General features: G+C 49.8%; 1 protein-coding gene across 11 annotated transcripts in view; it reads right to left on the reverse strand.

Annotated features, from left to right (window-relative positions):
* Window positions 1-16,772, reverse strand: part of Fyn (FYN proto-oncogene, Src family tyrosine kinase) — a 200,511-nt gene that overhangs the window by 4,470 nt on the left and 179,269 nt on the right. For all 11 annotated transcript variants that reach the window (XM_076552430.1, XM_076552432.1, XM_076552435.1 and 8 more), the window contains one exon: window positions 7,322-7,453. In XM_076552430.1, coding sequence (XP_076408545.1) covers window positions 7,322-7,453 — 132 coding nt within the window. The remainder of the gene's footprint in view (window positions 1-7,321; window positions 7,454-16,772) is intronic.

Consider the following 16,772-nt stretch of genomic DNA (forward strand, 5'->3'; position numbering starts at 1 on the left):
ACTCTCTCAGGGTCCCGCTAGGTGGCCCTGAGTCACAGGTCTCCACAATCTGCCGGTCCGAGGTCTCCCTTCCAATCTTTGTTTTTCAAACGTGGTCCTGGCTATAGCACCCCAAGTCCTTCGGCCCCAACACTGTCTCTGGGATCTTCTGGCCACATGGGCTCTCTCGCTTCCTGGCATCATGACTGCATCATTCTTTCTGAGTCATTTTGCTGGCTTCCTTCTCAAATACAAGAGGTCAGGTTTCCAACTCTTCCTGTCCAAGTCTGACTACGTAGATGCCAACATGGATTCTCATACACACACACATTTTCCTGTCCCTGATCCTGCGGGCCCTTGCGTCTCCTTTCTTGTGAGCATCAGTGTTCTTTGAGTGGCACGTGAACTCAGTCGACCCTCCCCACTTGTCTTTTCGGTTCTTGAGGGAAGGAATGAAAACGGCTTTCATTGGCAGAGCACTGAACTCGACGTCATTTCCTGACTCTCCGCATCCCTTGGCAGGGGACCTGATCTCACCACTCCAGCCTCAGTGTCTCCTTTCGTTAATCAAACACCTTAACCATTACCTTGCTGTCAGCTGCTTGGTACAAAGTCTTACAAAAGAAGCATTAATGTTCTACTGCTTCCCATTTGTGCGGCTTCCCAAGGACCTCCGAGGGGCCATATCTGTAATCAGTGGGCTTGTTTTCTATTCACACTGACACATGGACTTCACCATGGCTGTGGGAATCTGGATTTTTGTGCTGTGTAAATAAATGTTGTAACAATGGAAATGGTACTCAGGTCACCTGATAGCAGATTTCTCTTGCAAACTGAGCTTTTCATTCAAAGGGAACGACACGCTATTGTGTATGAATGAGGCCTTCTGTCCGAGGTTCTCTGCTTCTCTGCATAAGCTCTCTAAACACCCCAGCTGCCCGCTCACTGCTGAGAGCGGCCGCACGCACGGTGCTGAGGGAAGGACATCGGAGTTAATGGCGCCTGCTCAGCACGAGCGTGCACTGCGCCATCCCATGCACTGGTGCTGTCAGATTATCAAGTGTTTTCTCATCTTACAGAACAACCAGGAGGCTCTGAGACAGGCTTTGTGGATCAGAGTCCACATCTGGGGCAGAGGGATGCTGAGCAAAGATTACAGGTGCAAATAAAGGACTGACCTTGAAGAGACACAATAATCACTAGTTTTGTTTACAGTTGCCCATCTCACCCATCACCTGGGGCAGCTGTTCTTATTAAACCCACTGTATTAATAAAATCGGAAGTGATGGCTGGGGGTGCTACAACATGCAAAGGTTATTTGAAGTGGATGATGCAGTACTATGCTTTGGGAGCTTTTCTTTTCCTTTTTGGAGACAAGGTCTTGCTATGTGGCCCAGGCTGACTTCAAACTAACAGTAATCCTCCTGCCCAGTCTCCCAAGTGCTGGAATTACAAGGCCTCAGCCACCACACCTGGCTTTTGATAACACAGTGTTACAGCTGACTTGTCTGTCCTCTGAAAAGCGAAGTGAGAAGGAGGTGAAGGAGCCACCGTGGACGGCGGGGCCTGCACAGCTAAGACTGGACGGCAGCAGGGTGCGGGCTGGAAACACACCGAGCAGAACGTCCCTTCCCGGGGCCCTGGCTTCACACACATTCTCCGATCCTCCCTCTCTCTCTATCAGCCACACCGGCCAAGAGAAACCTTGCAGGGGAGGGGGCAGCATTCTAGGTGGGTCTCCCTCTCTGAACTGGAGGGCTTTGGCCCTGGCATGTTCGGCTACAGCGTGGCCTTTGTTTCTCCTCCCCCTTTCTACCTGGAAAATTCAAACTTTCCTAGTTCACAGAGGATCTGCCCCTTTTGGCGGCTTGATCGTGAGATTCCGTCTGTGCAGTGAGGGTCATGGGTGCGGGCCAGGGGACTTTGTTCTTTCCAGAAGGCGCCAGCAGTCGTACGGCCAGCCACCCCCCTCAGCTCTGCCAGTCATTATCAAGTGACTAGACACGCTCAAGAAAGTCAAGCAGCTGGCACTTGCTGGATGATCTGAGGCGCTTCAAACACGTGGGTAAACGATTTGCTTCAGGGAACATTCCTGCTGCCAGGTCCTGCCAGCTCACAGGCAGGTGTTCAGTTAAGGGCCATGGCGGGGCACAGCCATGACCTTCTGCCTATCAGGTTACAGGAATATGGTATTGGAACACAGGGTCAACTTCCCAGAACTCTGGGGACAGATGCTACCTGGTAGCTAGGAGATTTTCTACCGTGTCAGCCACGTGTGAAGACAACTGAACAGAGTTATAAAGGCTTTGCGGGCTACGGACCAGCTTTAAAGGTGTTCGAAAAACCTGTAAGTTCTTAATTCTCCCTTGTCATATTCATCCACTCCTTCCTTACATGGAGTCTACCGTGGACAGACACTGCGGGGGAATTGTAGACCGTGATGTCCCCTTCCCCTCAAGGAAGGCAGAGCCATTGGGAACTGCAGATAGATGGGCTTTGAAAGAAACATCCCAACACCGGGAGTGGGGTGGGGGTGGGGTGGGGGGCAGCGGCAGGCAGGGAGGCCTCTGTGAGTCGGAGGTCAGCTTAGTCTGTATAGCTGGTTCTAGCCCGCCACAGTGAGACCCTGCCACACACCAACATTTCTTGTGTGTCCGGGCTAGAACGTGAAGGGAGGGTCAGCAGGGATCCTGTCGCTCTTCCTCTCCACACCGCTCACTCCACATGGCATTAACAGGGGCAGCTTACACCTACAAAACACCGCGCCACCCCGGACTCAGGGGACACTGTGGAAAACGCGTGGGAAGACAGTTGGGAGCCAGGGGTTGGGGGTTCTGTGAGACCGTGTCTCCTAGTGACACCAGACGCTACACCTGTCAAGTCTCACCCACATGACCGCAGACATGAACAAGGAGGACACCAACGGACATGTAAACTACAGGGGGGGGGACGCCCACAAGGCCTCAACCTACACAAAGAACTACAGGCAACTGAGGAAAGCTGGGAGCGAGAGAGATGGCCCTCCCCAGGGAAGAGCACACTAACTGGGTGTTCTGTGCAGAGTGGTCAGTTCTGAAAACACAATACAAGTAACACTGCACATACTCAACAGGTTACATTTCGGAATATATATGTACATACAAATACATATGTGCATGCAATGACAACTGATTAAAAAAAGAAACAGCAGCAGCAGCTACAGCTGTGAAGGAGTGGGGAAGGGAAGGCTAAGTGAGAGGTTTAGAGGGTGGAAACCCAAAGGAGAAGCGTTGATAATTATTTTATGTTCTCAAAATTAAACAACAGCAACAGAAAGAGAGAAAAAGCGTACTTGCTTACAACCCTGCAAGGCCCTATCTGTCACGACTCAACACCTCCTGCCCCCCCTCCCTGCAGGGGTGCACAGTCGCCCTAGACACCCGCCTGGCCCAGGTTCGGCTCCCAGCAGTTATACTCAGAGGGCACCTCCTGGTGACTCTTGCACTGCCCTGTTTCCTAGCTATGTTCCTTTTCTTCCCGCTCAGTGCTACCAGCCAAGTGTGGATATATTTTATTAGTCTTTATTGTCTATCTTCAAGAAAAATGTGCCTGAGGGCAGGAGTTTTCCCATTGTTTCGCTGCTATAATCTTGGGTCTGGAACACATAATAGGCCTTCGATAAATATTTGTGGACCGAATGAAGGAAGGGCTGATAAGGCGCTGTGCAAGGGGCAGCCTTCCGGAGTTATCTGGAGGGCAAAGGGAAGCGGGGCATCTTTACCTAGGAGCAGAGTCAGATAACTCGTCTGTTTTCCGGGATAACATTTCTGCTGGGGACAAGGACGGACCGGTGGTGGATGAGGGAGGAAGGGAGGACCGAGGGCAGGAAGTTCCATTAGGAGCTCGCTGCCCAGTGGCGACAGCTTGATACAGGCAGTGGCGGTGGAGGCAGACGGGGAGGAATTTGAGAAAGGCTCTGGAGGTGAAATGGCGGGCTAAACTGCAAAGCCGTGATTTTATGCATCAAGCCCAGGAAGCTGCTTTGGCGTCAGCCTTACCATTTCTCACGTCCAACAACCCGTCGGTATAGAAGCAGCTCTCAGCTGGAAGCAAAGAGCGGCTTAAACCCTGCATGCAGAAAGCAAGCTGGGCAATGCGGGTGCACCTGCTCGGGCCGCGGCAGCAGCCATGCAGCAAACAGAGCTGTGCTGTGAGGCGGTGCTGTGTAGTGGTGTCGGCCCTCGTTACCTGGCCAGCTCCCTTCAATCTCAGGGCACCTCAGCATTCCTCCCACGGTGTCAAGGCCCGTGCTCGGTGTCAGTGTTCTTGTCTTCCCTTCCTTTGTCTCCCGGCAGCTCAGTGAGGGCTTCCTTACCTAGGCAGCTCCTGCTAATCTGCCCTCCATTGGTCACGCCTCTCACGTTCTCCACAGGCGCGCTCTGGACTGACTTTCATGCTGGGCAGAAATATCTGAGCAGCTTTTGCAAAACTCATTTATAAATCATTCCCTCGCTCACTTGGCTGTCACTTACGAGCCAGAGCACCTTTCCTATGTGACATGGTGACAAAGGACCATTCTCAGGTATGAAAGACCTCAGCAAAGTTTGCCACCACCTACCATTCTTGAGAAGAGAATTATTTGAAATTACATTCTAGGCAACTGAGAAATTACCGTGTCAAAGTGCAGAATGGAAGTATCTGACAAGCAGGGACTGGGACTCTGCCCTGGACTCCTCTCGGCAGGAGAGTTGAATCGAGGTGACCCCCTCAGTAAGTGCTGACTGACTGGGACACACCAACACCATGGTGACATCTGCATAATGCTTAATGAAACTGTCTGTGCCCTGAAACTCTCGCCTTTGTTAGGATAATAATCCTGTAATTGCAATCCCTCTGCAGAACTTCCCCCTCAAGAAGAGTTTTCTGTCACATTCACAAGTCCAATTAAATGTGATTATAGTTGAGTTGTCTGTGGCTATCGGAGCAGGGCCGGGACGGCTCCCTGTGGTGCAGGCAGTCACGTCACTCCCCCCCCAGCTCCCGGGCCTATCAAGTCAACCTCGAGGCTCCAACGTCTCTCTGTGGCAGCACACGGCCCCTCACGGCAGGCGCCGCCCCCTCCCAGGAGCATCGGGTCCTCCACCTCACACAAGTTCTTCTCAGACCCTCCCTCCAGCTCCTCAAGCTGGGCGAATCTTTGCTGCTTTTCCAGATGCCAGGCAGCACTCGGCTTCCTCACTGTGAGCAAGCCCCCTGCCCCATACCCTGGCCTACTTCCCTTCTCCGCCCCCAAGGCCCCTGCAGACCGGAAGCCTATGGCAGATCAGCATTTGCTGACAGGCATGAACCCACACACTATGCTGGACTCAGTTCTCACTTCAAACTCCTTTGCTCTTTTCACGATCCTCTCAATGAAGGGACTGTTTCTGTCCCTGCTTCGGCCACATAACGGGGACGGAGGTCAGGGACACGCACAGCAGGGATACTTAAGTACTCTACCCTCCATAGATAGGGCACACATAAGGCTCCTGATCTGACGGCCACTCTCCCTGACCACAGGCTCCATGTGGCAGGACTCCATTTGTCTATGGCTCACTGCTCTCCCTCCAGCATGAGCAGTACGGCTCTGGGACAGGAGCCTGTCAGCGCCACCTGAGAGCTGGATGGCTTGTTCTGTCCCATTTCCCCAGGGAGCAGACACCGGCACAGGTCACACTGAATGATGCCCAGTGAACGAATGTAATCTAACTTGAATTTTCTTTGTGCTAAAGCCCAACCTGACAAAATCTGCCTCCGAAGACACCTGCCTTCCTCTTCCAAGGCCCCCACCTCCACCTCTTTGTCTTGGCTTTGGTGTGTGACCCAGGAAACAAAAAAGCAGCTTTGTATTCCGGGAAGGAAAGGCTTCACAGAAATGCAAAACAACATTAACCTTTTCCCGTGATTGCTTTTAACACACCGGGTGTCTATAAACCTGGGGAGATCAGGAAGAAATTAGTTCAAAATGTAGACAATAATAAATTTTTTTAAAAAGTGCCTTCTCATCTTGAAAATCCGGAGATGGCATATTTTCCTCCTTGAGAAGCAATTCAAAAGCACCCATGCTGGGCCCCGCCCCCTCCTGGGGAGCCCTTTCTTCTCTGCTGGTTGGCTATTCCCAGAGTGTCTGCCCACTTGTGCATGCTGGTGGCAGCAGCCGCAGCTGCAGCCGCAGCCACAGCAGCAGCATCAATAAAACAGACTCACACTCACACCTACAAACGCTGGCGCTGGGACTTCAGAGGCCGGGACTTGGTTAATTTTGCTCAATGCCAGCCTTGCTCTCTTAGAGGTCTTGAGGCTGCACTAGCCTAGACAGGGAGGCTCTTTAAAAACACTGCTCTGTTCTCTGACGATGACCAGAAACAATCAGGCAAAATGAACAAAGGGATTACAAATTAATCGGCTCTCGCTGGCTCCTCTGACTGCAGAGATATGATTACAAGCCCAGGATTTGCAAGAGACCTACATTCCTCATTAATCTCCACTATCGTTTCCATCGCTGTGGGCTTTTTCCTTCCCTTTTTAAAAGCTCCTTTTCTAAAGGCGGGGAGTGAAGAGAGCGAGGCGGCCAGCTATGTATGCTCTTTCTTTGCTCAGCAGTAACTAAAAAATATGTCCTTAACATTTCAAAAAGCAGATTGCCCCTGTGCTGTAACCAGTAAAGCGTAGAGGTGGAATGGCCCCAGTGTCCTTTCTGTCTCCATCTGGCTAAGTTAATGAATTTAAGCATGGATAACCTTAGCTCACGGCTTCTTCAGAGAGGAAGCGTATGATAACCCAGAGCAAAAGCAGGCTCCACGACGCTCCAGTGCCTTGACAATACACTCCCCTTTGGGTAGTGTATTTGGCCATTCAGCAACAGGCACAGACTAAACGGCCTTGTGCGAGCCTCTGCCCTGGGGCCACCTGGAGTTGGAGCCTCAGAGAGAACAGCTTCTGGCATCTTCCAGCCAGGCTTGCTCTCCAGTGTGATCAAAAAGCAACAGGAACCTTTCTCCTCCTCTTTCCAGACATATCTACACACTCCATTTGGGCACAGGCTCGCTCAGCCAGTGACATTTCTACTCCAGGAGGTGTGACACCTACTGAGACAGGACACATTCCACGACCTGACCTGTGGGGCCTGGGCCATTTATACCGCTGCTTAGCACATTAAGCGCGGTGTGCAGGTCACAGCAATTCTTGGTTCTGTATTCCTCTGGCTAAATACCTTGGCAGAAGTCTGAGCACAGGGCTTAAAAAGGCAAGCAGACAGGATTTCTACAAAATGAAGTCAAGGGGGAACCCATCAAAGATCCATTTGCCAGATCTGTGCTCTTACCTGGGTATGGCACTCTTCCTTTGGTGACCAGCTCTGTGAGTAAGATTCCAAAAGACCACACGTCAGACTTGATTGTGAACCTTCCATATAGGGCTGCTTCAGGGGCTGTCCACTTGATGGGGAACTTTGCACCTGCAAAATGAGGACCTGGTTATTTATGAGGTGGAGAGCCTGCACTGGGGGTCAGACGGACGAGGAAGCACTGGAGAGTCATCTTCAGGGGACAGGGTGAGAGAGGAGGACAGGAAGGTGGTGGGAAAGGAATTCCCGGGGCTGAGATGATGTATGCCCTAGGCCTGGCTTCTGTGACTTCAAGCAAATCACTTTAATTCTCCCTTCAAAGGGTTAGACTTCAAAAACCTTACTATCTCAGTAAAGAGAGGAGCTGCTTTCTTGAACATGAATCCACGATCATAATGAATGATATGGGCTTAGTCTGGAGTGTGGTTCTTGACTTGTGATTTAGGAAACTGCTGTGTGTGTTTGGGGGGGTATTAAATAAGAATGGCCCCCATAGGCTCATATATTAAATGTTTAGTCATCATGGAGTGGTACTACTTAGAAGGATTAGGAGGTGTGGCCTTACTGATGGAAGTGTGTTATTGGGGAATGAGCTGAGGTTTCAGAAGCACAAGCCAGGCCCAGGGGTTCTCTTCCTGCGGCCTGTGGGTCTGAATATAGAGCTCTCAGCTCCTTCTCCAGCACCATGTCTACCTGCATGCCACCATGGTCCTTGCCATGATGATAATGGACTAAACCTCTGAAACCGTAAGCCAGCCCCAATTAAACACTTTCCTTTATAAGCGATGCCATGGTCACAGTGCCCCTCACAGCAACAGAACACTAACTGTATACATGTCTTTGAATAATGCTCTATTTTAATGAAACATACAGGATTAGATCATCATGCTTTTCTCCTGTGTCCTAGGGTATCTAAAATCACAGATTGGCTTTATGAAGTGCCACAAAACTAGGAAAGTCGCAGCTTCTCCTAGGACAGAGGTGAATGGATATAGCCTGCACATTACACTGAAATGGGCCATGTTTCCTAAGTTCCCTACACCCTCCGTAGAGAAACGACCCTGTCTGTGGCTGATTCCTTTCCTCCATCTCCTCCCTCTCTCCACAGCGGCCATCTTCATCCGGGCACAGTTCTTTATTCTGTGCTGTATGATCACCTTCCTCCCTTCCTCTCTCCTGCCAGCCGGAGAGGGTTCAACCGAAACGGTTGTTAAGGCAGGGCTCGCCGTGATGACAACATATGAACCTGACTTCTCAGGACCAAGGGGCAAACACACCAAAGGCAGTAGATTGCATCTTTGAGATGTCTCTGAGCAGCGGAGAATCCTCTGTTCTCCACATCTAAAGGGAGGGTGAGGTCCACCCTGCTCACCATGTTGCTAGGAGTATGTGGACAGGTTAAGATAGGACCAGCAGCCTACGTTTTTATGCTAGGATCAGTGACTATAAAGCAGTCCTGGACATTTAACAGACGAAAGGAAAAATATAAGGATTTTTGTATTAGTTATACAATGATATGCTTAAGGCATACTAATCATGCTTAGGAGCCCCTAAAAAGCATACAAAGGCTGATAAAAATCAGATTTTTTCCACAGTATCATCTATGAAAAGTCACTGTGTAAAAGTGGCAAATGATTAAAATCTTTGAATTATGGAGGTTTTTATAGCCAGACATGATAAATTACAGCAATTACATTTTTGTTTTAAACACAGTCCATGATAACAACTTTAGCAAACACACCCTGGCATTTTCCAGCAGCGTAGTTTTCTTCCCCACCTCTTTTAGCCCAGTGTGCGATCAAAAAAATCCTACGCTTTCCCTCTGTGCGTCTCACATTAACAGTGGAGCAGGAAAGGAATTCCAGTTCTCGTCCGCTCTTGCACACTTTGCTTAAAGTCTACTTGCTTCTATCTGCTCTCAAGAGCTGGTGACTGCCTGCATGATCTGGGATTCTCTGAGCAGTCACTTCGTTTTCAAGTTTCTGTCAAAGCTTCCTTCACATAGCTTTCTGTCCTTGGGCATTCTGTCCGTGCAGCTTGGACTCCAAGCCACTGGGAGTAGGGTAACAGGCTTTCCTCAGTGTTAAGAGTGGACTGCCCTGGACCAAACATCAGCTGGAGCTCTCTTATTTAAAAGAAAATAAATAAAGGCATATTAAATTCATCCTTATTTAGACCTTCTCCAAAGCCAAACGGCTTTGAAATCTGACCCTGTCTGAAGTATGACAGAACCATTTTTCTTCGGTATACAGGAAACTCCTGCACCATAAATGACAGGAAACGAGCCCTGCATCTTCCCTGGACTCATGCGACACGGTCTGTGTGCGGGGTCCTGGGAGCAAACCATGCACAATTTGGGTAGAGTTCTCTTGGTCTCCCTTCCTTGAGACAGAGTCTCATGTAGCTGGGGATGCCGTGACCTTCAACTCCTGGTCCTCCTTGCCTCTACCGCCCAAGTGCTGGGATTAGAGATGTATGCCAACACATGTGGCTTCCATTTGGATTTTCTGAGAGGAGATTTTTATGATTTCAGGCTTTAAAAAGTAAATCTATCACCGAGCTGCACTAGCCTGCTCTATTGTTTTCTCATTTTATAGGAAAAGTAAAGATACTAATATGCAAACTTTTACATAGAAGAGCAAAGCCTATATAACCTAATGGGTCTTTGACAGGAAGTCATCTGTGGGCATGTACTTTGATGGGTTAGCAGGGGTTTAAATACATTTATTTCGCATTATTTCTCTGTAAGACATGCAATATTTTTCACACCAAGCAACAGGTATTTAGATTGGTAAAAAATAAAGAATGGTTTTGTCCAAATTCTTAGCAGCTACCTTCAACAGAAACTTAAAAAGATTTATTTTATTTGTGTGCATCTGCACCACTTATGTGCTGGTGCCCTGAGGCCAGAGAAGGACGTGGACTCACTGGGAGCTTGAGTTACAGGAAGCTGTAAAGCAACCTGACATGGATGCTGGATGTGAACTCAGGCTGAACCATCTCTCCAGCCCCAACAGAAATTTCGTTTGCTTTTTTGTTTTTGGAGACAGGGTTTCTCTGTGTAGTCCTGCCTGTCCTGGAAGCCACAATGTAGACCAGGCTAGTCTTGAACTCAAGAGATCCGCCTGCCTCTGCCTCCACGTGGTGGGATTAAAGTGTGCACCACCACACCTGTTTTGTTTTTTCCCCCCAGAAATTTCTTGAAAGAGAATGTTTTCTTTTCCAAGGAAGACGAAGGTTAGCTTCTCAAGCACCGACAAGCTGTTATGGAAGAGAACCAATCAGCTCACTTTCCTACTCCTCCATTGCTCCCATTTCCTCCTGTCCGGGCTTCCTGCCTCCCAGGGTGCAAAGCACTGGCCTGAAGGGTGGCTTTGGAGGAGGAGTGTCAGGCGGTTGTTCTGCCTGATGTCTCTGCACATGGCTGTGCAGGATGCTTGGTGTAAAGCCCAAGTCTGAGACAGATCTGCCCGAGGCCAGCGGGTACCACCACCTACACAACCCCTCTGGGTGCAGTGAGTGCTTAACCAGGGTCAAGCCAAAGAGCTTAAGAGACTCGGAAGGAGGTGACTCCCAGACGGAAGTCGAGTCCACTGCCGCCCTGTCTGTGGCTGATCCCCGCCTCTCTGCTCCTGCCCACGGAACCTCCACCTCATCAGTAACACTTGGACAGGTTCGCAGCCCCATGTTGCCACAGCAGCCTGGTTTGGGAGTGGTTATGGCTTGAAGTGTGATGAATATATGGGCTGTCACAAGGGTTACCCTGACAGAGGTGCTGCCCCTGAGGTTGGACATGTTGTCTGGATGACTATCTCCAGCTCAGAGCCTGGATGTTTCCTACACAGGAGAGTCTTGAGAGAACCAACTGGATGACCGAGGATCTGGACAGTAGATTAGGCTTTCAGAGCTCCCCTTCATGATGACTAGCCATGGTTTCTTATGGGTAACTGATCTGGTCTTGTCCCTCTGGGGCATCTTCCCTTGTTCTCGGTGACAGTACCAGGGTCACGTCTGTCATCATCTGGATAGCTGCTTAAAGGCCTAACAACTGCTAACTACAACAGCAAAGCAAATGTCACACACCAACGGAACTTACAAGTGCTTACAAGATCTGTATTTTAATCCCAAAGACAGAGCACTCAGAGACCGTTTGTAGAGGGAGCCCCAGGTCTGCTTTGATAGAGGCATGGGGCCAGTTCATGGGATGCTGCTGTGATAGGCAGTGGTTTTATCAGCCCAAGACCTGGGAGCAAGAGGCTGTGGAGCAGTCACAGCAAGGCAATGTGGGCAGCGGTCATTTCCAGTGCCAGGAGTCCTGGTCCTTTTCATCTGAAGCAAGATGAATAATCACCTATGCTTCAAGTCAGAGAAAGGAAAGTGTGGGTTCTACCCAGTTCTCCAAGTTTGTCCATAAGAACACCAACCACCACCCTACCTCACCACTGCTGAGGCGGTCCGCTCTCTCCTTCCGGCCATAAGCAGGTCTGGAGTTTGCCCCGCAGGCCTAGCACCAGGCTCCACTCAGCAGCAAACACCACCTCCTTCCTGCCTCTCTTTCCTTAGTCTCCACCGTCCACTCCTCTTCATCCTCACTCTAATCACGGTGTCCCAGAGCCTCAGTGTCCCAGACTCTTCCCTCTCCATCGTTCCTTTGGAAATAGTCCTCTCTTGTCACTAACGTGGCCTGCTGTCTGTGGGAGGGGTGGGTGCATTCAGATGCTTCTTATCTGAATTCTTGGCTCTTTATTTCCAAATATCTACGGGACAAGGCTTCGAGGGTGCCTGGACTTTACCTAAAACACAGCAGCTGTGAGCTGAGTTTATTGTTCACTGAAATATCTTACCACATGTGGGATTATAAGAGACTCCCAGAGTAGGGAGAAAAGTTCACCAAATGACTGAGTTATAAGTTAATTCTCAACCATGGAGGCTATATATATACCATGGAGGTCCCTAGGACGACAGTGGCTTATAATAAATTTCGGTTTTACTCAATTATTGAAAAAAAATAGCCAAATGAATGGAAACACATGAACTATGAACCAAAGGCTGAAGGGCCCCCAGCTGGATCAGGCCCTCTGAATAGGTGAGACAGTTGATTGGCTTGATCAGTTTGGGAGGCAACTAGGCAGTGGGACCAAGTCCTGTGCTCATTGCATGAGTTGGCTGTTTGAAACCTGGAGCTTATGCAGGGACACTTGGCTCAGTCTGGGAGGAGGGGACTGGACATCCCTGGAATGAGTCTACCAGGTTGATCTCAGTCCTTGGGAGTGGGGTGGGGGGGGATTTGCCCTGGAGGAGGTGGAAATGGGGGGTGGGCTAGGGGTAAGGGGAGGGGGTGGGAGGGGGGAGAATAGGGGAACCCGTGGCTGATATGTAGAACTGAATGGTATTGTAAAATAAAATAAAAGAAAAGAAAAACAAACAAACAAACAAACAAAAAAGCTAATTCTGAATTCTTACTTTGCAATTCTAAGATACAAACTCCGGCTTTGTTTTGTTTGTTTTCACTCTCCACTTTCTGGGGGTTGATCTCTATATTGCCGGGCTTCGGGGCAGAAAACTTATAGATTAGCTGGGACTTCTCTCCCTCTTGGTATTCCTCGATCTAACCCATCACCTGGCTTTTGATCCCAGCACCCTGCTTTGTTCTTTGACGCGTCTCTCAGACTCCCTCTCTCCTGCTTCAGCTCACAGCCAAAGCCAGACTCCAGTCATCACCTCCGCTAAGTCCTCCTGCCCTGGTACCTAGCCTCAGCTGGGTGCCCTTCCAATTAATCCTTTTAAACTACAGCTTCCTGTTCGGCCTTCTTCAACCACACAGGAGGGTCCCTACTGAATTAAATCAAAAGCTGCCATCTGGTTTCCAGGGATCCACATATCCATTCAACGCTGGTTCTTCCCACTGCAAACATACAGTTAATCCAGTTCGGTTTGCTCTTCCTTCTTGTGACAGGTACCCCACACCTGGCCTGATTACATTCCCTTCTGTTGGATTAGCTTGTTTGAAATGCCAGTTTTCCTTCCACTTGCCTGGCGACGACATTCTCTCTCTCCCCTCCCTGCAGTCTTCTGGGATGAGCCTGATCAGACGCAACAATTTAATGCTGGGCAATACGGGCCCCTCGAATTACTGAACAGATAATGGGTATTGCTAAGGGTGTCACGTGTCTAACACATGAATTACATGTGTAAACAGCATTTCCATTCTTCAGCTGAGAGACCACCACGATGAGTTCAAGAACAAGTGTAAAGGATGGAATTGAGATCTGGATGAAAGGAGACCAGCCCAGAATCTGAGCACTTAAGACACTGTGTAGCCCTCTGTCGTGTGTGTGTGTGTGTGTGTGTGTGTGTGTGTGTGTGTGTAGCTCAGAATCCGAACGCTTAGACACCGTGTAGCACTCTGTCTGGTGTGTGCGGCTCTTAGCACAGCACAGCCCCTCCACGCTGGTGTGCTCTACCCTCACACTCTTCCACAGCACCGTCACTACATCTGTCAAACCACAGCTGCTCAACAGATGCGGTAACAGAAGAAAAGGCCGTCTTGAGCAGTGATTCACCCAACACCCAATGGCCAAAGACGCTATCTTCTTTGACAGAGACTTTTAGAGACTAAACACAGAAAATACTGACACTGTAACTACAGCCTTGCTGTTGATTCATGTTGGGAATGAACTCATTCTCACAATACACTCAGCATACCTGATTCTGTGCTCTCAGTTTTAAGAGAACACCGGATAACTGACCAGACTTGACATCAGGATGGCCCATCCCAACTCCAGGCCACAGTCTGGTTAAAGGACTCGCTGCATGTCTAGTGGCCAGCCAGGAAGGCCACCTTCCACTTTGCCGCAGACAGAAATGGTTCTTGACTTGGTGGCTTCCTGTGACAGTGGCGTTTCAAATGCTCACACAAACACTGCAGACACCTTTTGTCCTGAATCTGCCTTCTGCAGGAAGAGCCAGGAAACGGAGACTGCTCTGCAGTGATGGTCGGAACAAAGCCAATGGGGGGCGGGGCCGGACCGAGTGCGAGAATGGTCATCCAGAAATGAGCTTCAATAGACGCGAATGAAATGGTTCAAGATTCAATTTAACAGAATTAAAAAGAGGGGCTCCAGAGTCAGGCAGATCTGGGCTCTAGGCTTTAGAGCCCAAGTCAGTTTCTTGTCCGTAACTTGGGATGGCAGTAGGTATAAAGGACTCAGCAGAGTGTCTGGAGACTGGTGACAGCTGAGTCAAGACAACACAGCTCCTCCTGTGTCTGGATGGATGTACAAGGCACTGAGGTGCCCTAACAAAGGCCCTCAGCACCATCGACCTCCAAACTTCAAAAGAGGGAAGAAGATGAAGAGAATCCCGACTCATTCATCAACCACCGAGAATCTCCTGAGTGTCCACTAGGCCCCCAAGCACAGTGTGAGGCACTCTGAGGTCATCGGGAGTGGGGCACCTCCTGTGGGAGTTTTCTAGACAGCTGAAAGAACAGAGAGCTAAAATGTGGTACTGGCTTGAAGAAGATGACCAGGTGATATAGGAAATGAAGAAGTGAATTGGGAGTAAGAACGGCAGCGAGAGGAGGCGACGAGAAGGATGCAGTGACCCATGACTTTCGCTGAGAGAGAAAGGATCACGGCAGAGGCCAACACCAGCCTAGAGGGGGGGGGGGGCTGCCACACATCACTAGCTCTTAGTGGCTCCCTGGCTGTTTCTGGTGCCAATTCTACCACATTCTCTCAGAAAGAGGATCTCCTCCAGCTAAAGAACTGGGCCAGCGGAGGAGGTCCAGCCAGTGCAGAGCAAAGAATGCCAGGTCGACCCCACAGAACATGGTCCGCGCCCTAACAGTGCTTCCAAGAGGGAGGAGGGTTGGCTTCAATGACAGATCCTGCTTTTCTAAACCAGAGAGCCACCCAAAGCCTCTTCAATGATGGAGCCACAAACTCTGCAAATAATTATACACAATATTAGGTGATGTGTGGTGACTGTAAAGTCACCCTGAAGAATAAAAGAAATCACAAAGCATGCCAGTCACAGGAAGCTGACTACTTGGTGGAGGGCAGGGACAGGAGGCCAGGATATCCTGAGTGAGGACCTCAACAAAGCTGACCCAACCTGGAACTCTGTGGTGAGTCAAACGCAGCAATCATTTCGAACCTGGGGAAGTTTGGTAGAGGAAAACTAGTAATTCTCATACCAGATACCAGGCCAAGGGGTGACGTGTAAATTTCCCAAATGCCTCTGAAGTAATAAACAGAGTGTTTCCAGTTACCCCGGTAACATATTCTGCTAAGATGTCCACTTTTAAGTTCATAAGAGTTTAGAATCATGTTTTTAGAATAAGTATAAATGAAAATCCAGAGCACAATGGACTGGGATATTATTATTATAATATTATTCCCTTTGAAATTTCAGCATGCCAGTGGGTAGGAAATCTGACAAGGTGACAAGGATTAAGGAAGAGTATTGTCTCACCAGGGACATTGGTAGAGGAGGGAGGAGAGAAACCAGGAGAGCCAGGGGCCGGAATGGGGCCTGAACATACTGCCAAGCTATGGGCTGATTAACTAGGCACAGATCCAAGGGCTGGTTGGGATAAATCCACGGAAGAAATGTTTAGGATGAAATGGTGAGCAAGCTCCCTGGGGAGCTGAACAGGGAGCATGGGTAGAGGGGGGTCTTGGCAGGCCCATCACTGGGTCTAGAATGTAGCAGAACACAGGACAGATCAGATCTGGCCACCCTCAGAGGGGCTTGGGCCACACCAGGCACACTGGGCTAGACAGTGTGAACAGCACCAGTTTGGGGATGTCACCTGGGACAGGCTCAAAATGCTGGGGCTCGGTTGTGAGTCTCGAAAGAAGCCCAGGAAGAGGAGATAGACAGAAGACGAGCCCAACTTCAGGTTGCTCTGGAAACTGCCCCCTGCCTGACATCTGGCCGTGTCTATGCCGCTGGGACCCAAGGGAGACCAGCTTGTTGGGCCCAGCACCCTCCTTCAGTTAGGAGAAAAGGACTTGTAGCTGAAGGCAGTTCGAATGTGCCCTGCCTGTCCCTGGTTATCCAGATGATGCAAATAAGGTTCCTCCTGCCAGCAGAGCAAACAAGGAAGCCAAAAGACATTTCTGATGTTTGATGGCAGTCTGTAGTTCCTATGTACACACTTTAAAATCACAGAGGGTGACCATCTGCTTTCTTACTGATGATTACCAAGAAACGTGGGCTTTGCAGACCAAGGATTTGCTCCTGACCACTCATAAACAACTGCCAAGCAGCTTGGCCCCAAACAGCACGAGGGAGCAGGAGATGCCCCGGGGAGCACAAAGCAGGACTACCTGTGGGCTGGGCAGATAGAGGGAGGTGCCCGAGAGCCGGCTCTGGTGACCTGTGCTGGCAACAGGCCCATCCGCATCCTCTGGGCCAACTC

This window comes from Peromyscus maniculatus, chromosome 16 (genome assembly GCF_049852395.1).
Source record: "Peromyscus maniculatus bairdii isolate BWxNUB_F1_BW_parent chromosome 16, HU_Pman_BW_mat_3.1, whole genome shotgun sequence".
Taxonomy (NCBI): Eukaryota; Metazoa; Chordata; class Mammalia; order Rodentia; family Cricetidae; genus Peromyscus; species Peromyscus maniculatus.